This window comes from Lissotriton helveticus, chromosome 3_1, assembly GCF_964261635.1.
Source record: "Lissotriton helveticus chromosome 3_1, aLisHel1.1, whole genome shotgun sequence".
Taxonomy (NCBI): Eukaryota; Metazoa; Chordata; class Amphibia; order Caudata; family Salamandridae; genus Lissotriton; species Lissotriton helveticus.
The window spans coordinates 399493854-399519135 of record NC_136061.1 but is presented as its reverse complement, the minus strand read 5'-3'; the positions used below and the strand labels follow the sequence as shown (position 1 = coordinate 399519135).

The 25282-nt window shown below is 42.5% G+C and overlaps 1 protein-coding gene across 1 annotated transcript in view; it reads right to left on the bottom strand.

Moving 5' to 3' along the window:
• The window catches only part of SCARF1 (scavenger receptor class F member 1), a 232104-nt gene extending 208113 nt beyond the window's left edge, over positions 1-23991 (bottom strand). Inside the window, exon 1 of the mRNA XM_078680166.1 lies at positions 23396-23991. Coding sequence (XP_078536292.1) covers positions 23396-23511 — 116 coding nt within the window. The 5' untranslated portion in view covers positions 23512-23991. The remainder of the gene's footprint in view (positions 1-23395) is intronic.
• Positions 23992-25282: the final 1291 nt, after the last annotated feature.

Below are 25282 nucleotides of genomic sequence, written 5' to 3'. Positions count from 1 at the left end.
CCAGGGGAGTCACTCTTTCCAGTAGGCCTGTGGCCACCCTCGCACGCGCATGCGCATCAGGGCGCAAGTATTTAGAACTGCCGCCCCGGTATGGAGTTTAAGGCTCGGGGCATAGGGAGGCCGGGGCAAGTATCCGTCCGATAAGCTGTACCCCCTATGCAAGCTTGCTTTGGTGGATTAGTACTGTTTATCAAGATCTGGGGCTGCCCGTCATTGACCTTGCCGTAGGTTCTAGAGGGGACATGCAGAAAGTAAAGTATATACATTTTTAGATTATGTTAGGAACGGAGTTGTAATAGAACATGTTAAGGTTAGACAAGTGACATCATGTATCTATCAATGTATCTGGACTTTCTGCGTAAAGTGTACATAATGTAAATTAATAATCAATGTTTTTTATATGTAATAAATACGGCCAGGGGGTCACTCCCCTTAATCCAAAACAGTGTGGTTTGAAATGCTTGCCTTGGGGGAGGGAGGGAGCACCCATCCAACCAAGGGCATATCGGGGGTCTACAGTAAGTGGGTACTTAGGCAGTACTAGGTCATATGTTGTGGGCCTATCGAGCAGAGAAAGCCTGCAGAGAGCAATCTGCAAGCACTAGGAGCGTGGGCACAGTCTCCCAAGGAGTACAGTTTTGAACAGCAATCTCAGCTCAATGGATGACCCTGCCATCATGCAAAGAAGTCTGATTGCAGCTGTTCAAGACACTGACATCAAGAGTTGCGCACTTGGTGGACATCACCCCTGAAGACCAGAGCTGAGCTGTGGTGGGCGTCACCACCGGAATCGTGAACTGTGCTAGCGATGGTCACCATCACCAAAACAAGGAGTTTGGCCATGGCTGTTGCAACTGCTGCATCTGAGGAGTGCAACCTGTGTGTGCTACCGTGCTGCTGTGACCTCCCGACCCCTGTGCCCCAACGCTGCCTGCATAGTGGCCTATCTGCTATCCATCACCAAATGACTCAGAAGCGGGTTCGATGTCTGTGGAAGGCCCCCACTTGCACCCAGGAACTACCGATGCCGAAAGACTCCAGGTGATAGCCCCGGTGTCCCCATCCTGCGGCAGTCTGACTGAAGTGAAGCCTGCATATGCTGCCGGCACATCTCCGCCCTGAAGCAGGAGAGATACAAGACATGCGATATGTGGATGACTCCCTGCCACTGGCTGAAACAGGTATGGAGGCCTGCCTTTGTTGAGACTGTTTAATAGGGGATTGCACTGAACTGAGCGCACTTGCTATTTGACTGGGGTATCTGCACCTACACCTGGATTCATGCAGTAGAGGCGACATTCTGCTTTGAGAAGGGTCCTGAATAGAGATACTAGAGGAGGGACACCTGGGGAGAAGCGTAGAAGGGAGGGCGGTGGCCAAGGCGCTGTAACCCAAGCACCATTATAAGTTTGTATCTGCTGCTACTACCTGTGTGGTATTCTGTTTTAAGTATGTATTTTAAATAACATTTCTAGTTAAGTAAAACACTGATTTGGACATTCAGTTATTGCCCTGCTGGGTGGGTGTTGATTTCAGAGATTGTGCATCCTTAAACTACATCCGTGGGAAGACCGTGAAAGCAACGACAACTGAGACCCAAGTGCTGAAGGAGTTGTGTTTGGTCCATTTCACAGAGGCACAGTACAAAGGATCAAGGGACAACAGCGGCAAATGACCGCCGCCCCCACTGCTGAGGCCCAGGAGTCCTGCATGCCTTGTGCACCCTCCCCCGCCCCACCTTTCCACCAGGGGTCAGACAGAGTACATTTCCAACCCCTCGGTGACGTCAGGGCCAATGGCAGGAAACGGAATTGTAGGCACCTGCTCTGGGCACCGCCATTATGTCAACGCCATGGGGCCTCGACCCAGTGTGCCATAAATTATCTCTCTTTTGCACTTTCCCCTCAGCAGTGAGGCCCTGCAGAGTGAGAGAGAAAAAGGGGTCCTCCTCTGGACTTCACTACTAGATCATAAATGCCACGGCCAGGGGGCCAGGGGAGGGGACCCCTCTTCCATGGGTCTCTCCCAGGACTAAACCAAGGCTTTGTTATAGCTGGGTAACTCACAGAAGGGGCTCTCATCCCCCGAGCCTCAAATTGCAAGCACATGGCTGTGAGGCCCCGGGTAAGGGGCCGTGTGCCTCGCAGGGAATACCTCTCCCCTGAGCATTGCAGCATAATACCATGGCTCGCTCCCAGTGGCGTAGGAAGGGGGGTGCGGGCCACCCCGGTGTCATCACTGAGGGGCGTGACCAAATGGCACTGAGGGGGTGACAAAATGGCAAAAATATGTGTAACTATCTTTTTTTCCTTATTTTAATAATTTCAATGTGGGGGGGCGGTGTGACAAGACATTTTCTGCACCGGGTACCACCTAACCCCTTGCTACGTCACTGCTCGGTCCCCACCCCTCGGCCTGGTCTGGCAGCACTGGTTTATAACTACAGGATCCATGGAAGAGGGCATACATCCCCAGGGCCTCATAGCGCTTGCCTTCGGCTGCAAAGCCACCTGTAGCGGTACCCTGCTACCGTGGGCCTCATAGAGCTAGACAATGGCTGTGAGGCATAAAGAAACATCAAAAGGGTCGAGGCAAGTGACTGCACCTCTTATTGACATGGCTTATTAATCTTGTGATGGTGCTTAGAAAACCTGGGAGTACAACCCTATTTACTCCCAAGTGGGCAAAGACCCAAACCATAAATGCAAGAATTTTTGGGAATCAGCATTCATCAGTAATATCATAACAGGAATATTGTATTCCATGCCATTGCACATGTGAAAGCTAAGAAAGGGGCAGCAATAGAGAGCTGACTCTTAGACAATTGGAGTCCAAATGGATTTGTCGCCTTAAAAGTGTAAAATTTGGCATAAGTCAAAATAATGAGTTTCATTATTTTCTGTAGGAAAGAATCTGCAAATGTTCAATAACTTTTTTGCACATATCTGTTCTGGCTATGGATGAATTTTTTATATATATAAGGCAATGTTACTGTTGGTAATGTGGTTTCCTGTCCTTTATGTTGAAGTGTACAGTTGTGAAACTATCTATCTTGCAATATTTAACTCAACGGTTCGTCACAAAAACTTTAGGCTAGCCCACATTAATGCAAATATCTGTCCAATAATGACAGATTTGCTGTTTAGATCATTATTTAATCTCTTTGAGAAACATTTTTTTCTTAGTAAGAACACACTTTGTACCTCATTATCCAGTTTCAAAATTGCAGACACGCTTTTCTCTGTGTTGTTGCCATGGTTATGTTTACATCATGTTATGGAAGTACCATTGTCCTCTCTTGCCCGTTCCAAAATGGCCGACACACATTGCTTAACTTTATTATTTCGGCCTCGTACACACAGTGTGACAGGAACCCTATTACAAGTTTGTCTACTTTTAAGAATATATATTTGATAGAGAATTAATATTGTCATGCGCTTTGGACGTTGTTTTTCTCATTAGGAATATTTATCTGGCCGACACGCTTTTCTTTTCCTTGTTGCCATGGTGGTGTTTACATCATGTGATGGAAGTACTATTGTCTTCTCTTGACCCTTTCAAAATGGCAGACATACATTGGTTAACGTTGTTACTTTGGCCTTGTGCACACAGTGTGACAGGAATCCTATTACGAGCTCTTGAAACCGCCCTACCTTTAAGAATATATATTTGATAGAGAACTTATATTGTCATGCGCTTTGGACGTCGTCTTTCTGAATAGGAATATGTTTTATTTATAGCACTTGAATTTTCATCTTCAATAATGGCCGATACGTTTTTCTTTGCGTTATTGCCATGGGTCTGCCTATAACGTATGATGAAAGTAAGATTACCATTACTTAACCGTTTTAAAATGGCCGACACCCGTTCTTTGGCGTCGTTACCTTGGTAGTGTGTATACAACATGATGTCAGCATCATTATGCTTTGGGGACACCCATCCACACAGGTGTTTTAACTTTGCCAATTACCAGCCATTATATGATGGGCGAACTTGCAGCTTTATTTTCTTACCGCTTGAACACGCCCAGAATCGGTAAGTTTACTTTCTTGCTCGGGGCTCGAACTTTGGCGAACTTTTCTTTCTCATTTTGTGTATTATGGATTCTCTTTTGTTACGCTGGTCTGTGAGTAATTTCTTTTTCTGTATCTTTTTCCTTTTTCTTCAGCTTTAACACGTTCTTATCAGGTAAATAATATAGTAACATCTAATCACCTTAACTCATTAGGGCATGGTTTAATGCATTGGTTTAGCCCCCCTTCCTTCAAAAGATTTGTTTAAAAGAGGCTATCCAAGCTTTTCCTAAGTATGTTGCAATTTAGGTCACGAGGCTACACATTGGTCCTTTAATATATCTCTACAATTCTTCATAGTTGCTTTTAACTGGTCGAGTGTTACATACTGCAATTTATGCATAGAATTATAGTGGAGTGAATATTGTAATTGATCATATTGATTTTCATATATCTAGCAATAGGCAAGATATGGTGGTTTTTAAATCACATTATGGTCTTTTCCAAATATTATTGGGATTCAGGAATTTTATTCTTTGGTCTGAATACTTTTTCTCGTTGACAAATATTGCACAATAGGCATTTATTATATATATCATACAATATATGTTATTTAAGAAGTGCACATTGAACATGTTCTGTTTTTATATATAAATAACTCATAAAGATGATCTTAACACTAGCGAGATTTTGATTCCATAAGACTTCATGACATGTGTAAATTATTATATTGTTATTAGTTCTCTCCTTTTCTGAACAAAATATATGCCAACTAGTTATTGTTTTATTTGGTTTTATAATCTTCTTAGAAATGAATGGAAATTTAAATTGATGTTTCTTGCTGTGCTATATTCCAATAAGACAACGGATTACAATCAATTAAACACTGAATTACTTGAGGTATGTGTCAATAACTTCCATTATTCTGTATATAACAGAATAATGTCCCAGATAAGTTTGTGAGAAAAACCTTTGGTATATGCACAATTAAGTAGCACGTCTCTAATGTCAATGATGTTCAGCTTATTTTCGGAAGTATGATTTATAATAATGTACCCGATATTTTACAAAATAAACTTTTTGAGAATATTTTCAATCAAGCAATGCATCGCTGACACCAATGTTATGACTATTACTATACTCTATGATAACATGACTTATAAAAACTATTATAGGAGTAAAGTTGTTCTATTTGAAAGAATGCCTTCCTTTCCCCTTCCGTTTTCCTTTATGTACCCCCTTTTTTCTTATAATTTATGGTTATATGGTATAAATCAACAACATTGGATGTCTTTACAGTATAAATAGCTAACTGATGAGCCTAAATGTTTTGATACTGTATTAAATATTTGTTTTAATGCTGTACATATGTACATCTTACCTATAGTAATGAGTGTATGTTTTATCTTCAGCCCTGAAGAAGTCTCGACTAAGATACGAAACGCGTTGGCTAAGAGAATTTCACTTGTGTACTTGTATTTTAATGTTTTGGATCAACTAATAAAGAAATTACTTGGACCGTCAGTGGATTCTGAACCTGCTTCTTAAATTACTTAGCCCTTGGACTGATTTAATGTTAAAAGGATGTTATGATATTATTGATGAGTGCTGATTCCAAAAAATTCTTGCATTTATGGTTTGGGTCTTTGCCCAATTGGGAGTAAATAGGGTTGTACTCCCAGGTTTTCTAAGCACCATCACGAGATTAATAAGCCACGTCAATAACAGGTGCAGTCACTTGCCTCGACCCTTTTGTTGTTTCTATATGTCAATTGTGGGCATTCTGCACTGTTATCTGGCATTCTTTCGAAAAAACTGATAAGTAATTCTGTCATTTACAATGGATTTCAAAGACAACCGTGAACAAATGTTTGATGAGCTATTTAACAATAAGATGAATGGCAGGCCAAGTGTACAGGATAAGACAGTAGCTAGCAATGAAGGTTTAAAAGCCAAGTTCATACGTTTAGAAAAACATAAGAAATCCGAGTTAGCTAAATGGTGGGATGGGGCCACCTTAAAGAAATACATTGAAAATAAACGCATCCCTCGAGGACTTAGGATAATGATCTCTCCTAGCTTCGAAGATCTAGACATGGATCTTCTAATGGATTGGGAGGAAGGCTTACATGCTGCATCCTATAGAATGATGACAACTCTTATTACCAACTCAGAAAGGAAGGTAGCAAAGATTAGAGAAGAAATTGTGAAATTAGAAAAGGAAATCAATGAGTCTGATTTAAAGGAAATTATTCAGAAAAACAATGAGATCCTAAAAAAGGAACTCAATTGTACCTAAAACAAAAAAGCAGAGGAAAATTATACGAGATGAAGGTGACTAAAAAAAAGGTCGTATTTTTACCTTTCCACGCAAATACGATGATATTGTGCGCAAGGTACAGGGATCTAATTAGAATCCGGTTCATATCAGTGCATCATCTAGCAGCACTTCGCTCTCATCAATTCAAAGCGACCTGGGAGAGGGAACTAGCAATATGTTGTCGGACAGTAAATCGTTGGCTTTTTTACAGGAGGTACAAAGGTACCGCCTGGGCAATCGGAAAAAAACCTCAAACGAAGAACACGGCGGGGTGGCACAAAATACAAGAGCAGGCACAAAGGCAAGGGAACAGGGAACCAACCTGAAGAAATAGAGAGCATAGGGTGCAACTCAACAATTGATCTAGATGACAATTTGATTTTGAATGATTTAAGTGTGGTCAATTTATCGTCCAGAGAACTTACTGATAAGGAAACAGTTGTTTTATGTAAAGGACTACATTTTTGTCCCACAAACAAATGTAATTTTGATGAGGTTCATGTTGATCTGTTTAAGTTCACCAGAAAATTGAAAATAAAAAAACACTTTGCAGAACATCCATCTCTGCCTCCTGTTTCTGGGTCTAATGTTACTGTAGATGTGCCCTCTATTAGTGATGTTCACAATTCACATATGCTAGCCACCCTGTATGATGAGGATCAAATTGGCAATGTTTTTGATTTTACTAATATTTTGGGCATCTATGAAGATTGCAGTACTGATAGTGGCCTACGCCATGCTTCTAAATTCATGCCACCACAACTACATGATTCTGTTATTGATGAATTTTATAACAGAGTGACAATTGATTTATATAGACTTGAAGATCTACATTTAGACACTAAGAAGTGCAAACATCACACCAACATGTCACGTGATGATTGGACTTTACTTAATGCTCTCAAAAATGACCATGATTTGGTCATAAGAGAGGCCGATAAGGGCGGGAGTATTGTCCTTATGGACCAAAATGATTACCATGCTGAAATCAAAAGACAATTGTCTGATTTGTATTGTTATGAGAAACTCAGTCAGAATCCGACATCTAGAATAGAAACTATTATTAATTCAAGACTGTATGAATGGCATGAATCATGCCTTCTATCTGATTCAGAACTTCGATATCTTCAAGCCCATCAATCTAGATTTTCATGTGTGTATATTTTACCAAAAATTCACAATGGGGGTATTTCCCCCCCTGGTAGGCCCATCATTTCTGGCAATGGTGGGCCTAGGGAACAAAATCTCCCCTCATATTTGTGAGATAGTGGAGATTTGCTTTGCAAATTGGAAGACTTTACATGGAAAGGTACGGAGCTACTATTTGTCACAATGGACGTAGAAAGTCTGTACACGTTCATCCAACAAAAACAGGGTATACGTGCATTAAATATTTTTTATTCAAACGTGATGCAAACAAACTAGAGCACACATTGATGTTACTAGACATGGCTGAACTGATCCACATGAATAATGCATTTTTGCATGATGATGAGTGGTACATACAGAAGCGTGGAACCGCAATGGGCTCCAGGTTTGCTCCATCCTATGCAAACCTTTTTATGGGTTTGTTTGAGGTGGAGCATGCCTGGGGCCCAAATGTTAAGACATGGTGTGATCACATAATCTTTTATGCACGCTATATTGATGATATCATTCTGATATGGAATGGTCTCCTTGAAGTCTTGATGACGTATTTTACCTACTTAAACTAAAATGACTTCAATGTGAAGTTGACCATCAAATACTCCACAAATCAGATCGATTATCTAGATCTCAAATTGTTTGTACTTGAGGAGAGAATACATTGTGAAATTTATAAAAAATCCACTGCATGCAATAGCGTATTACACGCTACCAGCTCACATCCTAGTGCTACCATAAGAGCAATCCCCTATGGGGAAATGGTACGTGCAAGAAGAAATTGTAGTCGTGATTGTGATTATCTTAAAAACATCAATCAAATCAAACACAATTTGAAACGTAGAGGGTATGATTCTGATTGTTTAAACCAAGCTGAAACAAGAGCACGCGCACTGGATAGATCAAAGATCATGAGACCGAGGAGCAAACAGAATAAGGATACCACACGTAATTCCAGACAAGTGGCTTTTATCACAGAGTATAACTCATACAGTAGCCATATCTACAACGTGCTTAGAAAAAATTGGCATCTTCTAAACTCAGACAGTATTCCAAAGGACATTGTCCCTTTAAAACCTTAAGTAGTTTATAAAAGGGACCTACATTAAAAGACACATTGTGTCCTAGCTACGTCAAATCTGGACAATGCAAAAAAACTTGGCTCCTGGAGAAACCACGAGAGTTCTTTATATGTGGAAATTGCTGTATCTGTAAATTTGGCAAAAACAAAACGACTAGCTTTTCATACAATCGTTCGAAACAATTTGTTGTAGACCATTTCATTAATTGCAATACAACTTTCACCATCTATGTTCTGATATGTTTCTGTGGGAAAACATACATTGGCAGCAGTATTCGTAGCCTTAAAACACGTATACAGGAGCATGTTAGGGCAATTAAGAATGGTGATTTTAAAATATCCCATGGCCAATCACATTTACACAGATCATCCAAATGAAAGGAATATTGAATTCCATGCCATTGCACATGTGAAAGCTAATGAAAGGGGCGGCAATAGAGAGCTGACTCTTAGACAATTGGAGTCCAAATGGATTTGCCGCCTTAGAGGTGTAAAATTTGGCATAAATCAAAATAATGAGTTTCATTATTTTCTTTAGGAAAGAATCTGCAAATGTTCAATAACTTTTTTGCACATATCTGTTCTGGCTATGGATGAATTTTTTATATATATAAGGCAATGTTACTGTGGGTAATGTGGTTTCCTGTCCTTTATGTTGAAGTGTACAGTTGTGAAACTATCTATCTTGCAATATGTAACACAACAGTTCGTCACAAAAACTTTAGGCTAGCCCACATTAATGCAAATATCTGTCCAATACTGACAGACTTGCTGTTTAGATCATTATTTAATTCTCTTTTTTTTTCTTAGTAAGAACACACTTTGTACCTCGTTTTCCAGTTTCAAAATGGCCGGCACGCTTTTCTCTGCGTTGTTGCCATGGTTATGTTTACATCATGTGATGGAAGTACCATTGTCCTCTCTTGCCCGTTCCAAAATGGCCGACACACATTGCTTAACGTTGTTATTTTGGCCTCGTGCACACAGTGTGACAGGAACCCTAATACGAGTTTGTCTACTTTTAAGAATATATATTTGATAGAGAATTAATATTGTCATGCGCTTTGGACGTTGTTTTTCTGATTAGGAATATTTTTCTGGCCGACACGTCTTTGCCTTGTTGCCATGGTGGTGTATACATCATGTGATGGAAGTACTATTGTCTTCTCTTAAACGTTTCAAAATGGCCGACATACATTGGTTAACGTTGTTACTTTGGCCTGGTGCACACTATGTGACAGGAATCCTATTACGAGCTCTTGAAACCGTCCTACCTTTAAGAATATATATTTGAGAGAGAACTTATATTGTCATGCGCTTTGAACGTCGTCTTTCTGAATAGGAATATGTTTTATTTATAGCACTTGAATTTTCGTCTTCAATAATGGCCGACATGTTTTTTTTCGCATTATTGCCATGGGTCTGCTTATAATGTATGATGAAAGTAAGATTACCATTACTTGACCGTTTTAAAATGGCCGACACGCGTTCTTTGGCGTCGTTACCTTGGTAGCGTGTATACAACATGACGTCAGCATCATTATGCTTTGGGGACACCCCTCCACACAGGTGTTCTAACTTTGCCAATTACCCGCCATTATATAATGGGCGAACTTGCAGCTTTATTTTCTTACCGCTTGAACACGGACGCTGCTTTTGATGCTGGCCACCATGCCCAGAATCGGTAAGTTTACTTGCTTGCTCGGGACTCGAACTTTGGCGAACTTTTCTTTCTCATTATGTGTATTATGGATTCTCTTTCGTTACGCTGGTCTGTGAGTAATTTCTTTTCCTGTATCTTTTTCCTTCTTTTCAGCTTTAACACGTTCTTATCAGGTAAATAATATAGTAACATCTAATCACCTTTACTCGTTAGGGAATGGTTTAATGCATTGGTTTAGCCCCACTGCCTTCAAAAGATTTGTTTAAAAGAGGCTATCCAAGCTTTTCCTTAGTATGTTGCAATTTAGGTCACGAGGCTACACCTTGGTCCTTTAATATAGCTCTACAATTCTTCATAGTTGCTTTTAACTGGTCGAGTGTTACATACTGCAATTTATGCATAGAATTATAGTTGAGTGAATATTGAAATTGATCATATTGATTTTCATATATCTAGCAATAGGCAAGATATTGTGGTTTTTAAATCACATTATGGTCTTATCCAAATATTATTGGGATTCAGGAATTTTACTCTTTGGTCTGAATACTTTTTCTCGTTGACAAATATTGCACAACAGGCATTTATTATATATATCATACAAGATATGTTATTTAAGAAGTGCACATTGAACATGTTCTGTTTTCATATATAAATAACTCATAAAGATGATCTTAAAACTAGGGGGATTTTGATTCCATAAGACTTCATGACATGTGTAAATTATTATATTGTTATTAGTTCTCTCCTTTTCTGAACAAAATATATGCCAACTAGTTTTTTTTTGGGGGTTTTATTATCTTCCTAGAAATGAAAGGAAATTTAAATTGATGTTTCTTGCTGTGCTATATTCCAATAAGACAACGCATTACAATCAATTAAACACTGAATTACTTGAGGTATGTGTCAATAACTTCCATTATTCTGTATATAACTGAATAATGTCCCAGATAAGTTTGTGAAAAAAACCTTTGGTGATATGCACAATTAAGTAGTACGTCTCTAATGTCAATGATGTTCAGCTTATTTTCGGAAGTATGATTTATAATAATGTGCCCGAAATTTTACAAAATAAACTTTTTGTGAATATTTTCAATCAAGAAATGCATTGCTGACACTAATGTTATGACTATTACTATACTCTATGATAACATGACTTATAAAAACTATTATAGGAGTAAAGTTGTTCTATTTGAAAGACTGCCTTCCTTTACCCTTCCGTTTTCCTTTATGTACCCCCTTTTTTCTTATAATTTATGGTTATATGGTATAAATCAACAACATTGGATGTCTTTACAGTATAAATAGTTAACTCTGATTAACTTCAATTTTTTGATACTGTATTAAATATTTGTTTTAATGCTGTACATATGTACATTTTACCTATAGTATACATTAGTATGTTTTATCTTTAGCCCTGAAGAAGTCTCGACTAAGAGACGAAACGCGTTGGCTAAGAGAATTTCACTTGTGTACTTGGATTTTAATGTTTTGGATCAACTAATAAAGAACTTACTTGGACCGTCAGTGGATTCTGGACCTGCTTCTTAAATTACTTAGCCCTTGGACTGATTTAATGTTAAAAGGATTATGATATTATTGATGAGTGCTGATTCCAAAAAATTCTTGCATTAATGGCTGTGAGGCCTTGGGGAGGATCCCTCCCCTGGACCTCGCTGATTTGGCTATGGGCATCAAAGCACCAAGTTATAGCTGCAAGACCTAGGTGACGAGTTACCCCTCACTTCGGCCTCCCAACGCTAGGTCACAGCTGTGAGGCAGGAGCCCCCTCCCCCTGGGCCTTGCAGCGGTAGACCAAAGCTGTGAGGCACAGGGGAATGGGGACACCTCCCAGGGTCCTCATAACACCTTGCCATATCTATGTGCATGGGCCCACGTCAGGGACATAACCATCAATAGAGCAGCAGGTGCAGTGGCTTCAGGCCCCAGTGGTATCTCGTGCCCAAGGCACCCAAATTCTGGCTGTACCTTACAGTGCAGCTAGTGTACGGGAGTGAAAACTAGAAAACATCCTGCACCCTGTCCACTGGCTGCACAATAAATAGTTAATAGACATAGTTAATAGTGCAGTAGGTGCAGTGGCGCCAGGCCCCATGGGTAGTAGGCGCCCAGTGCACCTAAATTAAGGCTGTATCATCCACATGTAACCAGTGGATGGGTGTGTGAGGACTCTTTCACTTTGCATCAGGGCCCATGGGTAACTTACTATGCTAATTGCTCTTCTTCCATGAGCATCGCTGCTATGTTCCAGTGCTGAGAGGCCCTCTCTGCCCCGGATCATGCAGCCAGGGTCAAGCGCTGCAAGGCTCATTAGAGGTGGAACCCTATCATGAGCTTCGTTGTGCTTAACCATGGCTGCAAAACCCATGGGATGGGGTCCTCTTGGGGTGTAGCTATCAGCAGTGGCACCAGGGCTCAGGGATGTTAGGGATCCAATGTACCCAAATTATGGCTGTATTTAACTGGGCATCAAGTGGACGGGAGGCAACTATAATTTGCTTGCATCAGGACCCATGGCTCCATTGTCCCTTCGCTGCGTTCGTCGGCCAACGGCCGTCGCGAGCACTACCTCCGTAGTGCTGCGCCCACTCCGCTAAACTGGCCCATCGCAGCGGAATTGCCATTGCAGTTAAGCAGTTATTCTCGGTTCCCTCTCCTTTGGGACTTGCAGCCATGCTTATGAGCTGCGAGGCTCAGGAGAGCCCCATCCTCCCCTGGGCCACGCAGCACTGGACCGTGCTGCAAGGCGCAAGAGAAGAGGCCCCTATGAGGGGTGAAGCCATCAGTAGTGGAGCACGTACAGTGGCCCTGTGGGGTTATGGTCCCAAGGCACTTTAATTATGGCTGTATTTTACTGTCCAGCCAGTGAACATGGTACGGTGACAACTTGCATTCCTATATCAAAATTGTTACGTCACTGACCCTCTCATCTGAGCCTCTCATCCATGGTCCTGCACTGTGAGGCCCTGGGAGGCAGCCTTATCCACTGGTCCTCTCAGCAATGGTCCTGTGTTGAGAAGACCTTGTCTGCAAGGCCCAGGGGATGAAGCCCCTCTCATCAATAGTGCAGCAGTTGCAGTGGCACCAGAGCCCAGGCGCTTTCAGGGCCCAATGCACCCAACTTATAGCTGCATCTTACTGATCAGCCGGTGGACGGATCAACACATTTACTTTGCATGCAACTAGGCCCATGCCACTTTTTCTATGCCACTGTCCCCTGTCTCATCATGGGCGGAATCTTTGAGTTAATCTCATACATTTGTTCAATACTTGGATGGCATTCCATGGTTTTTATTTACTGTATAACTACTCTCAGGGACCAACTTTATGCAAATCAGTATTGTTCCTGCTCTGATAGGAACAGTACAGCCATGCTATGTCATGTTCTCTATCAATGGAAATGCAAGCAATCCCAGACTGGTCTCAACCTTGTTAAGCCTCTCCAGTGAAGTGTAGATTATATTTTACGACCCGGTGAGCCACAGGGCCCACATGTGGGCATATCCGTTGCAATCTGGGAATTTCACAGAGAAGTAAAACGTGAAGGTTGGAATGTTTTGATACATTGTATCCAATGGTAATAACTATGTTATGTTATGTTATATGTTATACACATTTTTATAGCGCACAGCTGCCCCCAGCAAAGGGGCGTCCCGGCGCTTTTGAACAGGCAAATGGACACATAACACCACACAAACTACAGGACCAGAGCAGGAAAGAGAAAAAGACTAGCAAACATTAGGGAACAGATAAGTTTTGATGGCACTCCTAAATGCAAGCAAATCGTCAAGTGCACAGATGTGATAGAAAGCATTCCAGATCATCATTGTTTAGGTCAATGTACTAAGGACAAAGAACAACAATAGGCAGATCAGCCTTGCTCCTCCTGTAGAAAAAATACTAACTTTTGCTCCTTTGTCGATTTTTTTTTCTTCTGGCCCTTTTCGAATGGATTTGATGTTAGATTCTGTTTTTAACTGCAGTCCTCATTAAAGTGGGGTACCTACCTGCGAGTGTGTCATCATTCGAGGGCAACCTTTTCGGTGGATATACACATAATATTATATATATATATATATATATATATATATATATATATATATATATATATATATATATATATATACTTTCATCTACATACAACGATTTATCCCAATTCTGCAGCACACCTGGAAAGGGTTCAAGTGTAATTGAACAGTGCTGGGAGCCTGTCTCACTAACTGGCCCATTTCCTATGCCCTCAGAGTGCTGGATTGTGGCCTCAAGGCCCGTGAGAGGGTAGTCAGCCCTCTAGGGATGCAGCTTTCCCAGTTTTTATTGACATGGTCACAATGTTCATGTCTAAACCAGAAGAAAATAATCGACAAAGGAGTGGTTTCTTGTCTTGTGAGCAGAGTCCATGGATTACCCTGAGTAAGCGAATGTCCAAAATCATCTGCAGGGTCCACCCATTAGGCCACACCCCATTTCCCTTAGTTGTTAGCAATGGTCTTCCTGCCTTTTCCTACGTTGACCGACAGAAATAATCCTCCGAGCGCATTTCCTGCCGATTTTGATGGCGTGTTCTTGATCTAGAGGAACTTTGAGGACATCTCCGCCAAACAAAGAAGTGCTTACTGCGTATAGTTAGAAGGAACTACCCTTGTTTGGTGGAGATTCCCCTCTTTGTAGTCTCATCCTCTTCTCTAGACGAGGACTCTGGTTATCACAAATTTGTGGATCAAGACGCTCATGGAACAATCACATTGCTGAAATTACATGCACACATGGTCACTAGAGACATTTCCTCATGGTTCATTACGCAGCTGTAGTGTAGAATATGCACTAGGTATTATCCAACAAGGTAGCACTTACTAATTAACTAGTAGAAAGTACTCTAGTTGGGTAGACTTTTTCTGCAAAACTGTGGACTCTTGTTGGATAAAGGGGCAGGTGAGGTTCTGTTCTCGTCTAGTCACTCACACAGCTACTGTCACAAAGACATTCAGACACCCACCCACAAACCCTCAAAACCACCAACACATCCACTCACAAACCCATACAGCCACTCATACAGCCACTCACACACCCCCATAACCACTCACACACCTACTCAGACCCATACAGCCACTCACACGCCCAAACTATTCACACACCCACTCATATCAACATACAGATGCATACATCCACTAAAACACCCATTCACAGACCCATACAGTCAATCACACACTCATTCACAGACCTATACAGCCACTCACAAAACCTGTCACATACCCACACAGTTACTCACACACCCACACACAGATCCATACAACCTCTCACACACCCAGTCACCAACCTATACAGTCACTCACACACGCAATCTCAAGGGATATAGTTAGGAAATCAAATTTAAAAAGCCTTGGAAATTCACCAAAAAAAACAAAGGTTACAGGGACATTATTGTTCGGAAACAACATTATAAAACGGTAGAAATTCACACACAAAAAATTACTGGGACATTATAGTTAGGCTCAGATTGTACAAAACCAGTGAAATTCATCAGTTATAGTTACCTGAGCCAACTAGAACATATGCCCCCCCGCAATGCACTGCTTAGGACCTTACATATCACATCACTCATGACATGGTCAGTGACATCACTGATAGCATCTCAAATAACATCATCCACAGAACCACTCACACACCCATACAACCACTCACACACCCACTCACAGATGTATACAAGCACTCACACACCCACTCACAGATGTATACAAGCACTCTCATACCCATACAACCACTCACATACCCACAAAACCACTCACACACCCATACAACCACTCACACACCCACTCACAGATGTATACAAGCACTCACACACCCACTCACAGATGTATACAAGCACTCTCATACCCATACAACCACTCACATACCCACAAAACCACTCACACACCCACAAAACCACTCACACACCCACAAAACCACTCAGTGATACATACAAGCACTCACACACCTTCTTACATACCCTAACAACCACTCATACACCCGCACAACCACTCACACACTCATACAAGCACTCACACACAACTATTCAGACACCTACTCACACACCCATAAATCCACTCACACACCCAATCACACAACCAGGAAAGCACTCACAGACCCATACAGCCACTCACATAGCCACTGACAGACCAATACAGCTACTCACACACCCAGTGACAGATCCATACAGCCACTCACACAACCACACAGCGACTCCAACATCCACTCACACATTGATACAGTCACAAAGCCACTCAGATGACATGTTACAAACAGTATCACTAAGTAGTACAGAAAGAATAGTAATTTAGCTTATGAGATAGCTTAATATAGATATGCAAGTCTCAGAAATGTTTGATGTCATCAGTGATGTCAATGTCATTTGAGATGTCATCAGTGATGTCACTGACCATGGCATGAGTGATGTCATATGCAAGGTCATAAGCAGTGCATTGCGGGGGGTGTAAGTAATAGTTCGCACTGGTAACTATAACTGCTGAATTTCACTGGTTTTGTACAAGTGAAATCTGAGCCTAACTATAACGTCCCTGTAACCTTTGTTTTTTTTCAGTGAATATATATTTCAAAACTGTTCACTGAATCTACATCATGCTAATTTACAAACGAAAATGTACTCTGGAACCACCGAAATGTAAAATAATAATTACAATTAGAACTTTTAAAGGCCTCAGAGCGGTTGGATAGGGGTCTTTTCGCCATGGATCAGGGCTTTTTTTGCCTACTTATCATTGGGTTCTGGTAGTTTCACATTTAAGTATGTACATTTGGGCTGAAAAATCCCACAATGCTAATTGCTGTCAGAGAAAACTCCAAATAATAATGCTTTGTTTGCACAGAACTCTGGTGCCCTTTCTCTTGGTCTGACTTGTGCTTTATAATCTTTCAAATAAAAAGCTAGGTGTATCAGAACTCAGAATGAATATAACCCTGCTGGCCAACATCGTCAGATCCCACGGTCTCAACATAATTTCCTACACAGACGACAACCAACCCATCCTCTCACTCACCTACAACACCACCACCACTAGAACCAACTTTCACAGATGCATGACAAATGTCGCCAACTGGATGAAGAACAACTGCCTGCAGCTGAACACAGACAAGATGGAAAGACTGATCTTTGGCAACAGCAGTAACACATGGAACGACTCCTAGTGGCCACAGACCTACGACCCACACCCACCCCTTCCAACCACGCCAGAAACCTTGGAATCATCACTGACAACAAGCTCACCATGAAATCACAGATCAATGCCACCTCTGCCTGCTTCCTTAGTCTGCGCATGCTAAGTAAGATTTCAAGTGGCTACCCTTACATATGAGACGCACAGTGACAAGCCCTCATCACCAGCTGACTGGACTATGGCAATGCCCTCTACGTTGGAATCGCCGCACACCTTCTACAAGCCACAGCCAGACTCAATTCAATTAAAAAAAGTCTTTATTTCGATTATTCATCTTAAAAGACAAGAATATAATAAAATACACAATTCATCTGTTTACACCATAAAAACTATCAATATAAATTTGCCTTTTCATAATAAAAATATAAATACCTATATTTACATTTTAAAACAATTCATTAAGACACAAGACTTTTTCGTACAATTAAAAAACCAATAACTTTCAAATTCATACCATGCCGTACTCGACCCCCTGTTTTTCTCCCGAATGGCCCAAGACCAGCTCAGGAATTTAGCAACCCCTATGACTACGATGTCATTGCAACCAGTTTTCAGTAGCCTTTTGGCAACCAAAGCAGAACTGATTCCCAAGGTTCTACATAGGGGTTTGAGCCACATGCTTCGAGGTTGCTGGTAGGCAGGAAAGACATAACGGAGATGGCCAATATCTTCCATGTGCTCAGGACAAAACTGACATTTATCTCCTGTACCTATTGTTCATTTACATGTAAACTTCCTAAGTGGGAGTGTCTCGACTCGGAACTGGTGATAAAGCTTGCGATCTCTAGGCTTCGTTATTAGATCCCAATAGCTATCCATACAGGGTTCTTCTTTAAGCTCACAAAAGTCTCTAGTCAGGGATGAGCTAGTCAAAGCGGAATACCTCCTGATTTTAATGAGGTTCCAGTATGCTGCTCTGTATGGTACTTTAGATGGAAATTCAGCAGACTCTGGACTAACCCACAAATCCCTCATCCCCATATCAGTGAGCAAGGATTTAATGTTAGTTAACCATGTAATTTTGTTGGAACAGTCCGGTCCCCTAACTTCTGTCAGGCCCCCAGCAAATAAGTATAATTCTGGGGTAATCCAGAGCCTTCTCCAGAACGCCAGCATCCTATACCGTGCAATATCCTCTATTGCATGGCAATCAAGGTCTAACAGGAGGGGGATACGCGGGGTGGATTTGGGGAGGCCCACGATTGATCTTAGAAATTTGTTGTAGGCTGATGCTAGATGGTGCAGATTACATGCTCCCCATATCTCTGCCCCATATAGGATTGCAAGGATTATTTTCGTGGAGTACATTTTGACAACAGGAAGTATGGGCTTAGTATGTGACTGCCTATGTTCCTTTATCAGTGCTCCAGCTAGCTGCGAGTGTTTCAACACCAATAGCTTCAATTGTGGCGTCCAACTCAATTTATCGCCAAAGGTGACCCCCAGGTAGGTGAAGACATTAGTCTGCTCCAAGAGCTTTCCGCTCATGAAAACTCTTGATGTTATGGTCCTAGCCCCGTGGAGAACCATGAATTTAGTCTTCTCTACATTAACCTCCAGTTCATGATCGCAGCAGAACTGTTCAAAACGAGACAGAGCTGACTGTAGCCCCTGTCTCGTCTTGGATAAAATCAGGGTGTCATCTGCGAACATGAGCAGGGGGACCCTTTGGCCCGCTAGCATAGGCGCATCCGTAGGGTAGTTGTCAAAATACCGCACTACCCCGTTTATAAATAGTGAAAATAAAGTAGGGGCCAGCACACAGCCTTGGCGGACTCCCTTCCCCACTGCAAATTTCTCTGTGACCTCCCCTGGTTTCCTCCAGCGGACCTGAGCATAATTTGAGCTATGGAGCTATAGAGCCTTACCACTAGGGAAACCAATTCCTTGGGCATCCCTAAACCTAACAGAACGTCCTACAGTTTGAATCGTGGAACTAGGTCAAACGCGGATTTAAGGTCCACGAAAGCTGCAAAGATCATACCCTATCCCAGCAGTACCTCTTTCCAATAAAGCAGGACAAATCTAAAGGCTTGATCCAGGGTCCCCATGTGGGTCCGAAACCCTGCCTGTAACGGGGTAAGGATGTTCTCTTCAAGCATCCAAGTCTGGATCCTGCCCAGTATAACTATTGCTACAATTTTCTGCAGGGCATCGATAAGGCTTATAGGCCTGTAATTGGCCGGCGCGGAGCGATCGCCCTTCTTATAAATCGGAATAACTTCCGCGCCGCACCAGGAAGCAGGAATTGGAGCTCCCCCTGCTAACGCATTAATTAGATTCGGAATGTAGACTCATCCTTCGCCTTCCCTGATGAAACCACATCACACCCCACCTTAGGAAACTCCACTGGCACCCGTACAGAAGAGATGCCAATTCAAGCTGCTGACCAATGCACACAAGGCTCTATACAACTAAGGACTCGCTCATATTAACCACCGCCTGAACTTCCACCAAACACTGAAAAGACTACGCTCTGCCTCCCTTTCACTTACAAATACTTCCCGCATTTCCTGAAGCTGAAGTGGAGGACGACGCTCCTTCTCCCATGTCGCAGCAAAGACCAGAAACAGCCTTCCCACTCACCTCTGGACCATCACCTCACTACTGAAATTGCGAATGTCTCTCAATACCTGGCTGTTCGAATAAGACTCCGGGGCCTGCACGCGCCAGGATAGCCTATCGGGTGATAAGCTGCACTTTATAAAGCCTGATTGATTGCAGGAGTGTCTGCTATTTACTGAGGGCAGTGAGGTGGGGTGGGGGAAGGGATGATGCAATAAATACATAAAACACTTACCTTGAGAGGCGACGTCCTCCTCCACAGGTTGTCGCTCTTCCGCAGTACCCAGCCAACTCTGCAAACCAATCCTGGCGCTGCTCTCGCAAGCATGAGAGCAGCGCCAGGATTGGTTGAAGCAGCCTCACTGAGCGCTCTCAAGAGCACTGGAGGCCCTTGCTTTCTCTAACCCAGCTGTCCAAAACAGCTGGGTTACAGAAGCTTTAAAATGAGCATGTCTGGCTGGCCATCGCAAGACGGCTAGCCAAAGAGACAAAAATAAAATGGTAATAAATAAACTTTATTACCATTTTACTCTGGCCTATTGGGGCAACGCTCCTCCACTCAAACGGAGGAGGTGTCCCATATTGATTAAGAGTCATCTCACTAGGTCCCTTTACTTAATTTTACAGTGACTTGAGTGATACCGTTAATAGAGGTCAGGCTATTTTTAACTGTTTTGCTTACTTTTTATATTATTCATGCTCAGAAACGTTCTGTGCCATTCAACGTGACTGCTACTGTGAATGTAGGACACCATCTTGAAATTGTAGTCCGCAGTGGCTCCCCTAAAGGCCACCCTACATACTGTAGCATGCCAATTTAGGAGCTGAAGAAACATGATCACAACATCCCATCCTTATGGAGCTCCACAGGCTGCCCTTAGCTGCCCACACCACCTTCAAACACTGCATCATCTACATAGCCATCATGACCGGCACCCCTGCTTACTGAGATTATAAATTCACCATCTCCAGTGGCTCTCCGTACACCCACCGCCAGGAAATTTTCTGAAGATAGGCAACAATGTGCAAGAAATAAAATCAGTGCAACTTTGCACTGAGGATCTGGAACAAGATCCCTGCATCCATCTGGACAGCCCCAACACAGCTTCAGTTTAGGAAACAGCTGAATAGTCCGTTCTTTAAAGAACACTGCACAGCGGAGAAACCACACACAAGAAGCATATGCCCCAGATACCTATTTATGGATACACCCACACCTCAGTAAGTAGGAATCCACTGCCTGGGTGGCTTGTTGGGTGGAAGTTAATGTCATCATTTTGGGAGATTTATACATTAACCATAAGTCCACTACTTTTGAGGAGTTGCAGCAGGGTATGCTAATCTCAGCAGGTCACTGGTTCAATACCTGAAATCCACTTGGAACAGGAACCATCCCCACCATGACATGCTGCAAAGTTATGTTGACACACGGTGACACCAGGACAGCTATAACAGTGCAGTATAAAAGCTTAATTACATAATCTAAGCTAGATATCAACTTTAAATGGAGCATGGGAAGGGGGGGCGATTTCTCTCCTAAACACTTGACTACCTCTTGAAAGGTTCCAGAAATGCCAGATTTTAGTGTGTACCATTACCATATAAGAAACCTTATAGAGGGTATCTGCCACCGAGGCTGCTGCACAGATCCTCCTGGCGTTGCCAGACTGCTGTGCCAGATGTTGCAATCCTAAAGTGGAGTTAGTACAGATGTTCTGAAGTTGGCCAGATCCCAAACACTACTGGGAAGTGGTGTGGGTACTTATTAAAGAAACTACTGGGTGACACGATGACAATGTCCTTGAAAGAGTCTCTTGGGCTTGTTTTAAGACTGAAGTCTACTAGGCTTGAGAATAGGTTTGGTGATGTGGCCCGTCTTCTGGCCCAGCGACGGATGGCCGTATCTTGGAGGGGAAGCTCTCCCCTCCTCGCTTGGCACTTGGATAAGCCAACTGCTTAAGTGGACAGGGGCAGCAAGTGAAACCCTGGCCTCCTCGCGGAGGCAAACCAAAGAATGTGATTGAATGGGATAAGATGAATATTATTTTGAAAGTCAAGACAGGCAAAAAAACACTGAGGTAGTAGGCTTGAAATTAAAAAAGGGGTAACAAAATGCATAAAAAAAGGAGTGCATGGACCTAGACAATCTGCAAAGGTAATTTGTGTGGCGCAATATGGTTCCTTTCTGCGGAATGAATCCCTGTGATAGTGCCTGGGTGTTGTTCTAATTCTCAGAGTGGGAAAACTATTGACTGGAATAGACAGATACAAGGCACCTGTAAATGGGTTTTATGGTAGGGGGCTTATGCCGACCCCGGACTAGAAATATGTGTTAATTCAATGCAAACTACTAACATTGTGATGATTAATCGATTAGACATTCTATGTCTTGCCAATTTCTCAATGCAACATTTATAGTATTATTATTGCCATATAAGTGAATGAAGACTATGGAAATGTGAAGTTGAATCTCATGAAGAAAATCAATAAAATACAAATACATTTAAAAAAAAAACAGTCGTGATGCAGTAACAGTCCACAAACTAGCCACACCTCCCAACATATGTTGACTATGTATTTGTCTTTGCCCCTGCACAGATCTCCGCTGCCTTTCAGTTACAATATACATATCACATTCATACATAACAACGTACTAATCAGTAAATCAGGAAAAAAATGTTAACATTGGAGTAAAGACATACGTTTTGGAGAAATATCGGCCAAGCATTTCCATCGAGGGTGACTAACACAATGTTTTTCCACTTAACAGAACTTTAAACATATATACTTATTTTACTCTGGTTACATCTATTTTTATTGTTGACAGCTCTCTGCCTCAAGAAAGTTGCTTCTTGCAAAATAGCTTCAAGAATGGCATAGGGCTAATAGTCATTTGAAGCACATAACATGTTTTCACTTCATGGGATGTCATGTTGTATGCATATTAGAGGGGCTTCACATTTTCCCGTTCTGCCCCTGGCCCCCCAAAACCCTACAACGGCCCTGGTAACAGCATCCAACCAAGAAACATTCTAGCATGCTCAATGATGGTGACTGTTAGATATGCCAGACTGGGTAAGGAGCATTGAGCAATGTTTTTTTTCTCTACACTGGACGGCCCTTTCATGGAAAATAAGGCTGTGGAATACCCCCACTGTGAGGAGCTCAACCTCTATAGGACCAAGGATATGACCCATGGTGGCAAGGCTGCATCTCGAACACACACGTGTGTCTGTCTGGGTTCCCAATCAGTAACATGCACACCGTCCCCCCCCCCCCCCCCCCCAGCACACACACTGCTCCGGGCCTATCTGACAGGCACGGTTCAGGCGCCATGCCGGTCTAACAGACGCGGGGTCCCCCCCAGCTCGGGGTACATACCCGTCGGCCAGGCACACGTTCCTCCCGTTGGGGTCCAGTTTCTGTATAGACCCTGCCAGGCCCGGCCCCAGCCTGAGGCCCAGCAGCGCCAGCAGCAAGGTCGGCTCAAGCCCCATCTTCTCCTGGGCCTCACGGACGGTGGAAGGCCTCAGAGGGCGAGCTGCGGGCCCTCGCCCTCCCTCGCCGCTCGGCCACTCAGGTCCGCTGCTCCTCCGCGGCCATTCCACTCCACTCACTGTGGCTGCATCTCCTGCACTGCCCGCCAGCCACCCTCTGGAACACAACGTGCCTTTTGCTTTTTTCTCCCTCCAGGTGGTTCTCGTCTTCCTCTCGCGCTTCTTCCCGCTCTGCTTTCACCGTCTATGCACCTCTCTCCCCAGCCTACCCTTTAACCCCCTAATGCCACTTATTGTCACTCTATGCCCCCACCCGCCATTTGTCTGCATTTTTCTTTCTCCCTTCGCTGGGCCTTCTCTCACTCGGTACTACCCTCTCTTCTCTATCCCTACCTACACTCTCTCACTCTACTTTTTTCGCTTCTTCCTCCCTGGCCGCAAATCCACCCAAAACCTCATGTGCTCGCGCTGGGACTCACTGCCTCTCCCTGGTCTCAGTTCCTCTCGTGCTTCTTCCTGAGGAAATGAAAGGCGGACACAGAAACAATCCATTCTGCCTTAGGTTGAAGGAGGGGGGGGGGGGGGGGGGACACATCATCCAGGGGGTGGAGGAGGGTGTGCGCGCGAGTAAAGGGTACCCTTATGTAACTTGCACTCGTCACTTTTCTCTTGTAACACACTGTTTGGTACCTCTCACAGTTTGTTTGCTTTTGATACTTGCACAAGTGCCACCATTGCCTACGTAACGTTTGTTCTTGTGTCCCAGTGTCTAGCATATATTGCAGTATTATACCTCTAATTGTACTTTGTTTTCTCTTGTAACTTGCACACTTGTCACTATTTCCTCCTGTATTGCACTGTTTGCTACCTCATGTATTTTGTTTGCTCACAATTGTCACTTTTACCTCATGTAACTTATCTGCTTTTGTAATTTTGTTCATTTGTAATTTTATGTTCCTATTGTGAAGCACTCTGACGCCTTCGGGTAAAGTCTGCGCTATATAAAAACGCATAAATAAAAAAAAATAATAATAAAATAAAAGGGCATCTGCTCGCGCCAGCTGGCACAGTGTAGGGAATTAGGGCAATAGACGAAAGATGGACCTAGCCAGGTAAGAAAGTTGGGGGCAAAAAGTCCTTAAAAATGTGCCTCACTATTAGCGAAGCAGATAGCTAAAAGCGGCCCACGATTGCAAATCAGGACAGTTTTTGAACCTGTAAAGGCACAACGTATGTCTATTTTGCATTGCAAGGTTTAAGATACTGCATGTATTTATTTTTTTTTTTTAAGTTTGAAAGCTTTATTAGAGTAAAATCAGATATTACAATAAGGTGACATCAGTAAAATATAAGAAAAAGTTAAAGATTGGAATAAAGTAAACATAGGTAACCAATATCACAGTGAAAAAAACCAAGCATTTTGAAGCATTTTACGGGTGGGGGAGGAGGGGGAGGTAAATAAAAACATGGTAATAGGAAAGGAGTGAGTAAAAACTAGAGAATTCAATAAATGTCAGTCAAAAGAGTACAGTAAAATATACAATATTTAGCGACTATTTGAAATAAGAACCTTTAGCAAAAAGGAAACAAGTATAAAACTAAAAGAAAAATCACAACAGTGAAATTGAAATATCATAAACTACAGGCAAGAGTACATGTGTTCAAGGGGGTTTGAAATTATCCGAGGAAACTGGAGAGTATGTCTTTTTGGCAGATTGATCTAAATATAAAGTGAGAGGTAACCAGTAAAGTTCAACATTTCGGGAGGGTT